Source organism: Larimichthys crocea, chromosome XXIII (assembly GCF_000972845.2).
Source record: "Larimichthys crocea isolate SSNF chromosome XXIII, L_crocea_2.0, whole genome shotgun sequence".
Taxonomy (NCBI): domain Eukaryota; kingdom Metazoa; phylum Chordata; class Actinopteri; family Sciaenidae; genus Larimichthys; species Larimichthys crocea.
Genome location: NC_040033.1, coordinates 8295419 through 8312351, shown reverse-complemented (window position 1 = coordinate 8312351; position 16933 = coordinate 8295419). Strand labels below are relative to the sequence as shown.

Below are 16933 nucleotides of genomic sequence, written 5' to 3'. Positions count from 1 at the left end.
GGATTTCACGTCTACCCCATCTGGAGACACTCACCGGGTGGCTCTATTGGGTCAACGATCAATTCAGAGCCAATAGCTGCCAATAAGATATAACACTGGTGTATAGTGTGCAAAAAAACAACGCTGTGTTAAATTATACGCAATGGTAAATAATGGCGGAATAACTACGTTTCAAACTAATGACATTGTGCAAATGTTAGGAAATGGCCCTCAAATTCTACAGTATGTTTTCAGACAGCTGTAATCCTTTAGAAAAATATAATTATTCTCAAAGAGGAACTACAAAAGCAAATAGCGCTTTGAAGATGGAAAGCCCGAAATGTCACCTACTCGCTTTGAAGCTCCCTGGCTCCTCTTTGTTTTTCTACACTTGTAGCTCACTGACAGAGCGCGCTGCATTCAGGGGGCCAATTTAGTGCGGATGTACCATTAAGAGAAAAAACACACACACATAAAAACATGAGCGCACACAGTGATATACCGTAGAGACATTAACACACACATATATATACACACACCTGCAAAAGGCTACGCGGTGCAGCAAATGTATGGCCCTCCCTCTTTGTTTCCCATTGTAACAGCCCTTTGTGGATTCAAGCACTTTAAGTGTCATCTGCTACCTCTTTGATACAGTTCTGTTAGTCCATTAACAGCCATATTCAACAAATACAATATATATATATCTCTTCAGTATATATCTTCAGCCTTGTTGTTGAGAGTTTCTGCAGCTGTGGATTAGTCACTCGTAGTTGTTTGTGAATGTTTGACAGCTGGTTCAGGGACGACTGAGAGAGAGAGCTGTGGTGCAAGCAAAGTTCTTTCAAAATAAATTAGTGTTGTAGTTGTTGAAAACATGTGAAAAGACTTATATTACTCATATATGCATATTACTGGAATGTGGAGTTATAGAGGTTAAAACCAGTTTTCAGGCAAGGATTTTTTGGGCGGTCCTAAAGGGTGGCTCGATGACACGCTGAGGCCACCCTGCACCCCTAGAGAGATAAATTAATTAATTCATCTCACTCAGAGATGAAGTGGAGTGGTGGAGCGTAGAGCTGAAACAATGAGTTGACAGAGAAATAATGTGAAGTATTATCGTAATCGATTCATCTTTTGAGTCATTCCCTTATTTCAGCTTTTCCATTGTGAGGATCTGCTGCTTTTCTTTGTATTATCTGATATATAGACTGTGGTGGCAGGAGCTCAGTCCGTAGGGACTTGGCTTGGGAACCGGTTCAAGTCCAGCACTGACCATAGTATAGAGACAGGACAGGTAGCTGGAGAGGTGCCAGTTTACCTCCTGGGCACTGCAATGGTGCCCTTGAGGAAGATACTGAACCCCGAACTGCTCCCAGGGCACTCTACCATCTCTATACATTTGTATGTCTAGAAGTCCTTTGTGTGTGTGTGTGTGTGGTTGTATTTCAGGTTGTTATCTGATTAATTAATAAAGTTATTGTTCTCTTCTTTCGAAACTAAAATTTTGTCGTATACTTTAATTTTTTACAAAGCACTCATTGCTCTTTGAAAGGTGCGATACGAAATAAACTAAAGCAATTTCATTAAATTACCTTTAATAAGAGTTTGCGATGGTGGCTTTTTATTAATTAAGAAGAAATTAATTAATTAATTAAGAAAACAACCCTTAGTTGCAGCCAGGCGGAAACTTCTGTGGCTATGAAGTGAAGCCAATGTTGACGTGGCAAAAACTGCAGTTCCCCAAACGTCCACTTGAGTCTGGCTACAGAACGAGTCAGTATCCGTAAGTCCCCATGTTAAAATGTCCAACTTCACAGCAGAAATAAACATGTTTACAGCCTGGCATGCTTTTGCCTCCTTCTAGAGGGAGGCAGAAAAAGTCGGACTGCCAACATGTTAGAGAGCCATCACACTCTGAGCTTCAGAAACCTGTGGGTGACGTCACAGATACGACACCCCAGTCTTTATACTGTCAGTGGCTGCAGCTCATGAGTAATGCCATCATGAAGATTTGAAAAACTTCAAGCTGAAAAACAAAATGACTGTAATACATCTCCGGTGTTCTTAAAGGTTGTTGATCAATACCAATTACCTCCTTAAAAGATTTTTTCTTGTTAGCTAGCTCACTTAATTCTAAAGGTGACTTAATTTACTGTGGCACATGTTGGCTGCTGCATTTTGAGAGTTACAACAACAATTTAAATAGTCAGCCAGACATTTAGAACGTGCTCAAATCAACATGACAGCACACGTGACTCACCACACCAACCATGGTAACGTTTTGTGGTTCGTTTTGTATTTGTACGGTGGACTGGAGTTTGATGAATGACTGGAATTGGAATGATTGCCTGCGATGTCGTATGAAGAGCTTAATCAGTTAGAGAAGTCAAGGATGCTGCTGCAGGCTGCGTTTCTCCAAAAGTTCGTTTTTTAGAGGACACTTCAGCAGCCTGCACCACTGTAGCCAAAACACACTTGAATGCGGCCAGTGAGTACATTTCATTGTATTTATTTGGATTTCTCCAAAGCAACGTACAAATTAAGTTTAATTCAAGCCATGATAGATTGTGGAAAGGGATAAAGGATGAGGGAAAGAAAAGATTTGATATAAAATAAAATATATAGCAGCTTTCATGGCCTTTTAAATTTACACGTACTGTAAGGGACGAGACAATTCAAGAAATTTGTTAAATCAAGCATCAAAATCCCAAATAGCAAAACAAAAATCTGCATTACTTTGTCTTGTTTCAGTAAAAAGTACTGCTTCGGACGAAAATATCATTCCCAAACAAACAGGAGCAAAACTCCAACACAAACTTTTCTATAAGACAAAAACCTTCACGGATTTTCAGCTCATTATAATGGGAAAGTTTTTCCTTTCATTGAGTTATGACTCATAGCAGGAAATGGGAAGGAGCTCATTTACATAGCTGTTTGTATCTGCTGCCTCATAAAGTAGCACCCATCAAGTGTACAAACCACTGTGCATTCAACAAACACGATGCACAAGTACCTGCTGTTCTCGACATGAGGGCCATCAGCACACGGTCTCTTCACTGTGGGTACAGGCACGGAAGATGAAGGGATGGGGGGAGAATATAGACATGAGAGGCGGCGGGGCAGAGGGGTTGGGATGAAGCGAATGGGGAATAAGAGAGTACCGGTGGTGGCAGAAGCAAAGAGGAGGTTGGATTTTCTGCTCGACATGGTGCTTAAACCCGCAGCATTGGACAGGTATTCAGCATCTATATGGTTTGTAGAATACAAAACATAAAAGAGTCCACCTTTTGGGATCAGACACAGAGCTTTGAAAGCAAATAATTTGAATTTTAAGGTCGTTTCGTGATCAAAAACATGAATACCTCTGCCATTTTACTTCAGCACATTCTGTTTAGATGCACCGAAAACAAACTCCGATGTGTGACTGTCTCAGAGACAGCTAATCATCATTACGACTCGGCTGTGCCAAAATGTGTCGTTTTGTCAGTTCATAAAACATGAAGCTAGTGAGCCATTGTGTTATTAAGTTCACCACCATGTGTGAGGAAATGTGTTGTTGCCAGCCGCCCTGCGTGGCTCAGCTGGAAATTAGATCATGGTAAAAATCCTGGGTCAGATCATAATCATCGTGTCATCAGCGCTCTGGCTCAAATCCAGACGTGATCGATTCTAAAAAAAAATGTGCGTAATGATGAATCCCTGCAAACTGGAACTGTTTGTGTCAAACAAATACACAAACAACATATTCATTAGTTTTTTTTATGTACACTCAGTGTGAGTGCAAATCTTCAGACAAACTCCCGGGTTGAACATTATCTTCGAACTAAAGAATATCTAGAGGAAATAAGCTCTAAGTGGTGACGTCTGAATGCAGTCCTCTGTAATTTGAGAGTATAAGAGTGTATGTAATTTGTATGTCTATTATAATATAGTACATTTCGTAGAAAATCTGTTTAACTGCAGTGAATCAAGATACTTTATCACATCAACAACAAATCAAAAAATTGCAAAGACGTGAATCATCGGTGCTGAATGGAGCCTGAGTGCTCAAACAACGACCTGTAATGACACCCACCTGTCAATCAAAGACCAAAACAGTTGTACCAGGCTGTAAACATGTTTATTCCTGCTGTGAAGTTGGACATTTCAACATGGGGCCTTATGGAGACTGACTCGTTTTGTAGCCAGCCTCGAGTGGCTGTTTGAGGAACTGCACCCCAATTGTGCTACATGTTTCCACAGAGCACATAATCAAAGCTATTTTACTATTTTAGATTGAAATCAGCATTATCCAGGTTAACGTCCATCTGACACTGAAATGTATGCATCAGTTTGACTCGGTTCACTCAAATCCTCCTACATACATGATGTAACAAAACTCAAATCTTCTCACTGGTCAATAAAATGACAAGAGAATATGCACAGTCCATATAGAAAAAAGTCAAATTGTCTTCTGGTTTACAGATGTAACACTACTATAGATTATTGCATTGTCGTGTGCAGGTGGCATGTAAGGCAGTTCAGGTTACTACATAGTGATGCTTCTCACTGGACTATGGAAGGCTAATAGCAACTGAAATATGTTTTGTAGTCTGGATAAAAATGGTCAAAGTGGCCTCAAAATGCATGACCACTGCCACCAAATTGTGTTTTTGTTCCTATTGGGACAGAAAAATAGCTGTTATCCAGAGATTATGTGGTCTGCAGAGGTGTCTATACTCTGATATTGCAGATTCACGACGGTGTCACGCTGTTGAAAACTTAAAAAGTGAAATAATTTTAAGTACAAACAAGTAAACAAGTACAAACATTACAAACAAATGTATTCATAACCTTGTCAGAAAGTTGGATTCTTATCAGACAGCTGTTGACATTTTATCAGACAGACATTAAATATATTGATTTAATTTGAAAGTTCTTTAATACCAGCGCATCATGCTTTGACACACTTCACATTTAAACATATTGCTGGATTCCTTTCTTAATCCACGTCTTTCTCATTTCAATGTTTTTTTTTTTTTTTGGGGTTCCTCAGATGAAACAATGCATATTCAATTTTTGTTTACGAACTCGGGGTCTCTCCGGGTGTCTGAGAAAAGGTTGCTCCGTTGTTCCAAATTGCGCTGTGTTTCACCCCCTACTCATTAATCTCCCTCTGTTCGCTGATAGCTTTCGTTTCGTCCACTAGAAATCGCTTTCAATTATTCATGCCTATTTTCCGCAAATACCTTGGAGATGGAATTAGCAAACAAACAATGCCAGGCGACACTAATCCTCGTCTACAGCAAAGATCCTTTAATGCACTAGAGATCTGGCCGGCTGTTGACAGGCACCTGTTACTGTCTTCAGCTGCTTCGCAACAGCAATGTTGACACAGTAAATATGTTTACAGGAGCAGTGCAGCCCTGACCCTACGCTGAGGTGCAGGGATAATACTGACGGAGAGGAGAGAGGAATAACTAAGTGCAGGAGTGCATGGAGAAAGAAGGAAAGAAGACAACTGAAAAGGATAAACAGGATCAAGGGGAGTGTAAGACACAGCCCGATCCATGGGTTGGAACATTCTTGGCTCCTCAACACAATGGCAAACGTTTCCACACGACACCTTTTTGTGTGAGACGAGCACAAAGAGTCAGTGGCTGACGAAGGCTCACTCTCTAGGCCAGGGACAAGGATAAAAACTAGATGTTTTAGATTGGTTTACAGAAGCAGCAGCAGCAGCAGCAGCAGCAGCACACCCTGTTAGTTAATAACTGTCTTTGCCAATTTGAGATATTTTCTCTTCCTGGAGGCGACACGAGGATGAAGCATTGTGACCTTGGAATAAAAAAAAAAAAAGACATCTGACACCCCCCAAAAAAGTTTCCAGCAAAAACATTAAGCAGCTCTGGTTATCTAGAGGAAACACATGCGGTTTAGCTGTTTGCAGCGTAAGTTTATGAGATCAACAATGCATAAATGTTAAGGAAGACAGAAAAGTGAGACGTGTCACATCGAATAAACGTCATCGCGGGTTTATGTTTGTGTGCGCGTGCCCTCTAGCAGACGGGAAGATGATGCAAGGGAGCCTGGCAGGGTACTACCGAGACTGAAAGAAGATAGCGAGACTGACGGTTTAGACGACTGAGAGCTGGGCTTGTAGCTGGATGACACACACACACACACACACACACTTTCTCACACACATCCACAGAGCCAGGGGCGACGGGGAAGAAGAGACTGAGGAAGACTTTGATCACCGAACTGAGCACATTCAAGCACTCAACCGGAGAGGGCAGTCGGTGATGAGGAGGAGAGAGGAGAGGAGTGCCCAGGGAGAGAGGGGAGGAAGAGGGAGGGTGAGGGTGAGGAATGGCGGGGTTGTTTTCTGACCTCTACGCTCATTGATACAGATGTTAAGGCACGAACACACACACAATCAGGCATCCGACACAGACGCCACCGAAGCTCTGCCGTGTTGGGAAACGAACAGGTTTTCTTGACTTCTCGTTTCTTGATTGTGGGAACCCATGCTGACAAAACTAATTCCATTTCAGTGCTGTGTCTGGACATGAGCATACTGAAGGCGGTGGCAACATTCAGAGAATTTAATTCACACTTATTTCTTTAGCCTCTGGTGGCTTGCCGACTTCCGAACGGTAAACATTACAGTATCAAGCAGAGACCGCACACTCCCACGTACGCACATCTGTGTCACATAGGAATCCCTGCGGCTTATATTACCTTTACAAACAGAGAAAACATGCAACTATAGCACGACAGATAGATCCGTCCTCCACGCCTGAGAAGCAGGTGGATAAACCATTGTGCTGTTTGCGAAGAGAGCAGGTAATTATCGCTGGCATTTTGACAAGTGTTTGCCAGAGTGAAGGTCAACTCTGTCTGCGTGGGAGATCTATGCTAATCTGCTCAGCTGGAAAAGACTACCACTCACCACTCAAATGGTAGCTAGCACCATTATGCAGCCACACCTACCATGTTTTCACTTTAGAGTTGTGTGTGAGAGAGAGAAAGTGTGTGTGTGTTTTTTTTTATGTGTGCCTGCAAGCAGATCAGAGAGAGTACCAGGCCTTCCCACAGAGAAGAGAGAATAGACAGACAGAAAGAATCAGGCAGACAGACGGAGACAAATGGAGTAAGACAGAAAAGAAAGCCAGTTATATTTAGGCCGGCTCTCTTATGTTTTTAGAACAAAACAATAGACATAGTGTGGGTGGAGTACGTTTCACATCTGCCCACAAAAGTCTCTCCTCTTGGCTTTAAGGCAAACTTCTCATTACGTGTGTTTCCATCCATCTGTTTTTATGCAGATCTTCAATTTGTGGATAAAAACAAAACAAAACCTGGCAACACCAGAAATAAAAAAAATATATAGATATATGTATATATAAACGTTTTTGGGGATTTTTTTTTGTTACACTTGGCTGAGCTGGAAAAGTTGATGTATGGATAAAAACAAAATGAAAACCGACTCTGTGAATAAATCATGAAGATGAAGCATGTGACTTAAACGTCCACTGAAGCTTCTGCTCCACTGAAGACGCGAAAAATTGCTGCAGATCTGTGAGAAACATAAAGGCCAATACTTCTGCACGTTTTTCATCTGTTTGACTCTTTTTTTAAATCGCCAATTTCTTCTACAACGGCACCCGACTGGAGAATTACCGCCACTGACTTCATCTCGATATATATATATACAGCTCCTTATATTCATAATTGCGCATTCATTTGCATTTGATTTTCTATAAATTTGCGTTACTGGAGTGTTCTCACCAACATTTTCCTCCTCACTCTCCTCCGAGCTCCTTTCTGCTGTCACTTACAAGTGCATGTGTGAGACGGAGGGGCAGATAGACAGAAGCAGAGGCAGAAACATGGGGGCAGACATTGTCTATGTCCACGTCTCTGCGTCACTCCCTCGGGTGACAGCCGTGTGTCAGGGTCTCTGCTCTCTGGTCCAGATGGCTCAGCCAGTTGCTCCCAGGGTCCCCAGACTCCCAGCGCTCATTGACCAGGGCCGGGGTTCTCACGGCCTGGGGGCCCGCGGACTCATTGCTTTGGCCTGGCCTCTGGGGCCTTTGGGGCCTCTGAGGGGCTCTGGGGTCGCCCAGCCGTGACAGCCAAGACAATAGGAGTGTCCTCACCCAGCTCCCACCCACCACCTACCAGCCTCCTTAACACACACATATATATACTCACTCACCATGGCGTTTGGCCTGGCCATGCTTGACCACAGTTGATAGACAGCGGCAGTCACCAGGCATCAATTTTCATATTATACACTCACATATCCTGCTGGCCAATTAAATTACATTATACAACAACCAAAACATTCATTAGGAAGCTGGAAAATAAAGTGTAATTATCATATACGTGGTAGAACACAAACCCGGGAGATGATCGATCAAAACACATCTATATCATCAATTAAAAAAATAATTACAGGACATAATTATAGACACTTCATGCTGCAAAAAAAACAAAAAAAAAAACACTCCTACACATAAATCCACCTACTCACTGTGAAGTGCACAAACATGTGAGTGGGAACAACAGGGGAGTTGATCAAAATCCATCATCAGCTACAAAATGTTGCTTTACAGTGAGCAAAAGCGACTCTGGCAGATCCAATTTCCCCCCGAACTGAAGGTGATTTACATGTTTAGAAATCACATCGAGATTGAGAGGAAGCAAGAAGGCAAAAAAAAAGAAAAAGAAAAAGAAAAAGTTCTAAACAACACGTTTCAACATTGGTTTTAACAGCTTGGCTGCCACTTCATCAAATATTGAATAAATCATTTTCTTGGCACAGCATGAACACAGCTGCAAAAAAAATAAAAAATAAATAAAAAAAAGACGTGCGCACACACACACACACACACACACACACACACACAAACATGCACACATCCGCACACACGCGCACAAACACGGACACACAGAATGCCTTGTAGTTTTGATAAAGCAGCAGCTTTCTCTTTTGTTTTGCAGCCGAGCAGGGATTAGGCAGTGCGGGTCTTTGTCCTGCGGTTTTCCAGTTGAGCAGAACACAAGAGCCTCTACCTCCACTAATACAGTCAGACCTCCCAGCAGGCCTTTCACCACACAGCCGCTAAGAACCTGCTGCCCAAAAGATGCTTTTCAATGAGTTATCAAATCTCCTCTATACTGTCCATGCCTTTCAACCGAGTCTCTTTGTCTGTTCTTTGTCTATTGAACGCATCAAATAGAACTGATGGGCAGATAGATGGACAGCAGAATGTAGCAGAGCCATATTAACCTCATTCAGAGGCTGCAGTGCAGAGTACAGTCAAGGTACAACAGCAGTAAAGCTTTAATATATTGTTGCATCTGAATGTACGTTTGTACAGTATGTGCACACGAGTATAACATAAAAACTAACTGTGTTGAATCTGCAGGAAATGTTTGTGTTGTGTTTTATTTCATTTTAAAGCAGACATCTTTGAGTTTTAGCCTTTCGTTGGACTAAAAGAGACGTTTGAACATGTCACCTCAGGTTCTGTCTTGCTATTTCTTTTGGCATTTTACAGACAATTCTTTTAATAGAGAAGATAATCAACAGAATTATTGAGAATAATAGCTAGTTGCAGCCAATAACAGGGCAAAGAATGGATGTCATATCCATGATTCACAGGTTTCTGAAAAGCTCTGTGGCTCTTTGGCCAGCACCATGTTGGTAGTCCTGCTTCTTCATCTCTGTCTAATCTAAAAAGACAACATGGATCAATGTTGGACCTGAGATAGGCTGAATAAACCCTGGGTGCTCAAACAAGACATCTGTAAATCTATAAAAAGCTATAGAGAACAAAACTGTTTTTTCTTTCATTTTTGAACATTTTAACATGGGGGCCTACGACGATTGACTCCTTCGGTAGCCAGCCTCAGGTGGACGTTTGAGGAACTGCAGTTTTTGGCGCTTCACAGCCACGGAGGTTATCACTTGCAGCTCCAACCGTAAATATACAGTATAATATCCAAAGTAGTGCTGAAATAATCAGTCTTTAGTTTTTTTTTCTTTAATTCCAGCAAAATTTAAGCAAAAATTCTGAATGTTTGTTACTTACAGCCTCTTAAATGTGACAGTTTGTTACACTATACATGCTACAGTATGTCACTGTAGAAAGATCAAATGAAGGACAAGTATGTGAAGACATTCTGCGCAGGGAAAATGTAATCATAAAGCTCTTTTAATCAAACCTCTCACAAATTTAGTGTTTGTGTAAATCCAAGTTCAAATCTACAAGTTTAATAACATGGTTATGGATGACAGTGCTACCTACTTTTCTAACCTTCTACCTAATAGTTAAAGTAATCCCAAAATCTAGTTTAGCACCACTAACATCACTAACATTGGTACCACTGTTCCATTTTTTTCCAGGTAAAACAACTTTCTATCCTTCTTTGTTGGAAAGATACATGACACACGAGCAAACATAATTTCCTCATCCCTGCCATCACACAGTAGCTTGCCCTTCCTGGCCAACAATCCTGGAGAGTTTCCATCCAATCTCGCTAGAAGAGCTCACCAATCTGGTTAGTAATATGAAAACCTCCTCTAGTCCTCTTGACACTGTCCCCACTTCTTTGTTCAAAAATGTTATTGGTTCTTTGTCCTTGTGTGCTCTCTATAATCAATAACTCTTTGACATGAGGTCATGTCCCAGCTTATTTTAAAAAAGCTGTTTTTCTACCTATAAAGACAAATCTTTACCCTCCTTTGCCCCAGGCTTTTTTTTAAAATTACTCATGCTAAGGTCTCGGAAAAAGTATCTTACAGTTTTAGTCTGGTTACCGTTGGTTACACTCGTTGGGAACGGCTCCCCATAGTGTCTCAAATAATCTTTTTATGCACAGTTTCAACTGAAGCTCTGTATTATGGTGTTCCCCAAGGTTCTATCTTGGGTCCCTTTCTGTTTATATTGTACATGCTTCATCTCAGGCTAACTACCTAATTTTTTAAAGATATCTCCTATAGTTTCTATGCAGACGATATTTAATTATCACCCTACATAATTGCTTTTTTTCTACATTTAAATGCAGACAAGCCAGAAGTTCTTATTTCTGCCCCAGTTGGGTAAGAGTTAGTTGTTCTGAAGGTGCTATAAAGTTTTGACTCTTTTTCCTCTTCTGTTAATTCTCTGTGTTTCTATTGACCCAGTTTGGAGTCTGGCATTTAAACTGTCTGATTTGCTTTTGTTTCCACCAGCTGAGGTACTTTGTTAAATTCAGGCTCATTTTGTCCCTAGCTGAGCTGGAGATGATTATTCGTGACTATTGCAATTCCCTTTTCACCTGCCTCGGTAAGACTTCCCCAGATTGCTTACGAGTCGTCCAAAATGCTGTCGCCAAGCCCTTTAAAAGACAAATTTTGATTTCTTTACACTGGCTTCCTATCAAATTCAGAATCCAGTTCAAGATTATTGTGACCATGTTTGAAGCTTTGCATGATCAGGCCATTAAACATTAAAGAGCTAATGGAGCCCTACATTGGGAGGAATCTGAAGTCATATGAACAGGGATTGGTTGCTCTTCATTACAGACTCAAGACAAAAGTAGACTGCACTTTTGTAGTGTCTAAACTTTGTCTTTTATTCACTTTTTTGTGACATCTTCTCTTGTAAGGTGCTACATAAATATATTTACTTACTTACTACTGACTTGATAGTTATTAATCAGCAGTTTAAAAAAAAAGAATGTGTTTGCATGATTTTCCACAGCATTCTTCACTTTTTGACTTTCTCTTTTAATGACTGCTATAAAGCATGCTGTGCAGACTCTCAGCAGCAGGTTGAGCACAGAATACAGCAGGGGTTTTGATGAGTTCATTAAGAGGCCGCGTCATTTATGCACAGTCACACATAAGGCAATGGTCAGACGGGATTACCCAGGGGGCCACTGCATGTGGGTGTCAGTTTCATTTTCAGATTCCTTAAACCATGCTTTTGCTGCACGACCTGGTAACCACTCTAAAATCGCTATGCCATTGTCATACTGCATTGAATTCAATGTCAATGTTATGCATGCATATCTCGGAGCTGGAATACAGCTAGGAAAGCATAAAACACTAAAAGGAGCTTCTGCATTCGCGTCACATTGTTTTTAATATCAGGAGGACACTTCACTTCACACTGTGGTGGAAATAAGATGGGAGGGAGGCAGAGCGGACAAAGCCCTCAAAGGATTTGATCTAAGGTCAGTGGAGGCACACGTGGCTCTAAAGACAGAGGATTTAACCACTCTGCTATCTCCAAGCGCCTTTTTTACATTTTTAATACATTTCAGAGTCAGTCACTTGGGATTGATCAGCGATGCATCCAAACCATAAGTAGTCTGATAAGCCCCTTCTGTCGCCTTTTACAAATCACTATTCAGGTGGGCTGTATTCATAATTCATCGACATGGGTCAGGCTGATGATCATGTTGACTTAACATTTGGTCTGACATTTCAGCCGTGCTCATGGCTGTCATTAGCTCTCGCCACACGCCACCTCATCAAAGTCAGTCACACAAGAGAGGAGGGAAATAAAAAAAAATGAAGTAGAAAAGGCATGGAAAAAGATAGGGTGCACTTTATTATAACTCAGGCAGAAGAATCTACACCTGCCATATTTGCTCTTTTTGTTAAACAAACATTGTGTAAGTGGGGCGACGGCGAAGGATACACACTGTAATCCAACAAACGCACACGTGTACATGTACAAAAACTCACACGTGAAACCAATGAACCAGAACTCAGCACCGCGGCCCAACCTTTCTTGCGGTAAATCTGTATCATCAGCCATCATCGAACACATCCCCCTAATAGGAAACGAGTCGGTGCCAAAAAATGTTGCTGCGATAAAAAACTGGAGCAGCAACACATTTCAGCCAATAACAACACCACCATGTTGATTCCAGTGGGGTGATATTGGATGATATTGACTGTTGGGAGTATTGCTGCGCTTCTCAAAGTCATTTCCGACCAAAGCAAGGACATCGACACACATCCAACACACACACACACACACACCCTCGACACCAGCGCTGGGCAGATCGGAGTGCAGACAATGAACAGGGGAGTGGAGGCGGTGCATACTGACAACCCTCCTTTCTGTGGGTGACAGCTCTCCATCGGTCTGCATCAAACAAGTGCATACATGCAGGCACACCCACACAGAGGAGGATACACTCTAAGTGTCTAGCTGGTGCAAACCTGTTTCAACCTGTCAGGCTGTTGGACATAATAGAAGACCAAATAAACTATAATGTGCACTGTATATGAGTGTGTGTGTGTGTGTGTGTAGATGGGAAAAGTGTGCACACAAGACTCATCATCTCAGTAATTGATGGTCATCTGTCATTGCACAGTGTTGATAATCTTCTTTGGGACAGAGGTTTGTCTGAACAAGATGAACACCGGACTATCTACTGTATCTGGAGAGAGTAATCCGTGTTCTCATTTACTGAAGCACAGACGGTGACAGAGTAGTCTGGCGAGTGAAAATGAGATGAATCGCAATGAAGGTTGTCAACAGGATCATTGTGTGATGGGTGATATAAGAAGAATAAATATAGATTATTCCTACCTGCAACTTGAACCAGATCTGCGGTCGTTGCGTTCTTCGGGTTGGGGCCGATTCTGAAGGTCAACGCTGGACCCAAGACGCTGCAGCAAAGAAAGAAGAAAATAAGCAGTTACATTTAAAGGAATAGTTTGTACATTTTTTTGGAAAATGCATGTCTGTTCTTTCACGATATAACTTTGTGCTCCCGGTACAATCACCCGTGAGAAGTACGTAATGATTAATGTCACGCGCCACCAACTATTTCACTGATTTTGGTGAAACTGGATCATATTTTATGGAGAAAATGTTTCATGCATTTCATGACGCAGTAACTCAGTAAAGCAAACTGTAGCTGCTGTTAGCTAATGTTAGCTCAGTTTGTTAGCCGGACCACCCAGACTGTGAGCTCAGAGCATCGGGGGAGTGTAAGTGTCTCTATCATTGATGTTTTGGAGGTTTTCAGGCACCGGTTGCAGGAGATTCCTGATAGGTAATGGAGCCAGTGTTGTGCCAGAACCTGAGCCGGCCAATGTAACCATACCCAGCAGCTTCTATGGACATCTTGACACAGGTGAAGAGACTGAAGGGGAAGCTAAGAATGGAGAGAGTGAACTCGGGGTGCTAAATCACAATTAATTTCTACACAATGTTGGTTTAACCTGTAGCATAAAGACTTGAGACAGCTAACCTAGCTTTTCCTGGAGTCTTCTTGTCACTGTGACAGCTTGTCTATACAGGAGGCGTTTCAGCTGTGTTTTCAGTCGTCAGCCGTCTCATGCATGTGTGATCGAATAGATACACTCCTATTTTGATCACACCAACTGTCCCCACAGGCAGCATAACGGCTCACATTTTTTATTTTGCCAAAGTGAACGTGACGTACACTCTGACACTAGCAGAGAAAGAAATAGACCTGGAAGCTGAAATAAATGCAACTTATCGTTACGCTTCCAGTTGTAACATACAAATTAGAGTCTACATGCAACAGAAGGCACAAATAAAAGGTGTGATATATTCAATATTTCTTGAAAACGATGTGAATCATCATGAGCTCTCCTACCTTTTCCAGTTTATGTTTGCCCAAAGACCAAAATACAGTCATCAGCACCTTGTTTTTTTGTTCAACTACGATAACCCGCCTGTACTCCCTGTGCCTATATTCTCCTCTGTCTGGTCAGGAGTCAGGAGCAGACTTCTCTCCCCGGAGCAGAATAAATATTTAAGGTCCCTGAGGTTGGCCATGTAATAAAATCTAACAACCCCACCAGACTTGGTAAGAACTCCCAGCAGTGGTCAGGAAAAACAGCGGATTTAACTGCGTATTTTGAGGTAATGTGTAACAATAGTGAGCAAGAAGTTAAAAAAGCTTATTTCTGAACAGCTAAAAGAACAAATAAAGTGACTTCATAGTCCGGGGGAGGGCTGTCTTGTCATCCCCCGTGAATGATGAAGACCCTGTCGGGGCCAATCAGTAACAAATATGGCACATTGTTTTGAGCTGTAATTGTTGTTCCCCAATGGGCCAATCAGGCTAATTCTGACTGCTGGAATGTAGCAGTGAGTTTTGTCAAAATCAAAATGAAATCAGTGATGTCTGAGATACTGATGATGAACACATGGTATGACTGAGCAGATGATCAATGCAGGAATCAGACGCATCACTCTCACACGTTGTGGGAAAATCCAAACAAGCCGTTGTGAGGTTTTTAAGTACCTATCAAGTCTTTTCAGTCCCCAAACGCCTCATTTTCCTAACGCATTTGAGAAATCTCAGAGTGAGGTCAGTAAACGACAAACTGTTTTCAATTCAAATCAGCTTGTTTGAATAATTTATACACTTTTGTTTTACTCAAATCTACTGCAGCCTTCAAAATACTGACACTCATTTGTGGGGAAACTGTTTCAACAAATTGATTTGTGTTTCAAACAGACTGACATCATTTTAACACACTGACAAATTTTGTCATTTTTGGGCTCATTTTAAGTAAAATGTGTTGGGGTTTTTTTTGGCAAAGGCCCATACCAGTGTTTTTTTTAATGTTTTAACCAAGCATGAACATCTCTGGCTGTGAAGTGCCAATAACTGCAGTTTCTCAAACGTCCACTTGAGGCTGGCTACAGAACGAGTCAGTCTCCATAAGTCCCCATGTTCAAATGTCCAACTTCACAGCAGAAATAAACATGTTTACAGCCTGGTACAAAAAACTGTTTTGGTCTCTATAGCTAATTTCCCCGTTCATGACAACTGTACTGAGTCTGAATTTTTATATAACTCGCCTGTTCAAATTGTATTAAGGCTTAAAGTTATGCAGAATTAACAGCGTGGCCTCTTTGATTGACAGGTGGGTGTCGTTGCAGATGGCTTGTTTGAGCACCCAGGCGTCATTCAGTTTGTCTCAGGTCTGCTGCTGATCCAAGTCTTTGCTGATTGTTAGATTAGGGAGGGAGCCAGAGCCACCACACTCCTAACTTTAAAACGGCTCTTCAGAAACCTGTGGGTGACGTCACGGATACATTTATTCTTTATACTGTCAGTGATGTTCACCACCTAGTTGCTAACTGTTTCTTTCTGCTGTTTTGGTGCTGAGCAGGTAGTGCACAGTGGATTTTTAGAGATTTATCACTGAAAACTGATGCCACTACAGTGTTTTTGCAAGTTTTAGCTCCTTAAAGTTGCTATTTTTTAGATTGAGAATGGATAAAAATGAGACTGCTTGTAGTGAAACAGTGTCTTCTGATAGATACAATGTCCAGCCTATAGATGGATGGATTAGGGCCAATATTTAGTCCTTCATTTCTAGAATAATTAGTAAATATAAACACACATGTTGGAATAAGATGTCTGGCTCTGAACCACTAAGCCGTTACAGTACGTCCTGCTAAGTGTACATACATTTTTAGTGTACCTCTGCAGAGTGTACGACAGAGAGGGAGATTCATCAGACTGCCAGAGTGCCGTGACCCAGACCCACTCACCATCAGTCAGCCCGCTACACAGGCAGCTACACTCACTGGGGGCAATATATGAGCTGATACTGCCAGACAGACGGACCTAACCATGCACCGAAGCATTTGTGGACATGATCACACACATACATAAACCCACCCACCCACATTCAGCTCTGAAAGAAATATGTCCTTCTCTAATGCCTTCACCTGGGCTCTGTTTGCTCTTGTAAATGTCAATATTTCCACAATCTTTACCCCTGTCTCCATTCTCCCTGGCTGAATGTATTCTCCCGGAGATCTCGATGCATCTCAAATTGAACTGATGGGATTTTTTTTCTCCAAGCTGCACAAACCCTATTTAAATATACTGGGTGGAAAAGAAAAAAAAAACACACTACCACAGTTGGGAGATGAAGTTAAGACAGATAACTTATCTGGAG

The 16933-nt window shown here is 41.6% G+C and overlaps 1 protein-coding gene across 1 annotated transcript in view; it reads right to left on the bottom strand.

Moving 5' to 3' along the window:
* ptprn2 (protein tyrosine phosphatase receptor type N2) overlaps positions 1–16933 on the bottom strand; it is a 131527-nt gene that overhangs the window by 67979 nt on the left and 46615 nt on the right. The window contains exon 10 of the mRNA XM_027274139.1: positions 13566–13645. Within this exon, the coding sequence (XP_027129940.1) occupies positions 13566–13645 (80 nt within the window). The remainder of the gene's footprint in view (positions 1–13565; positions 13646–16933) is intronic.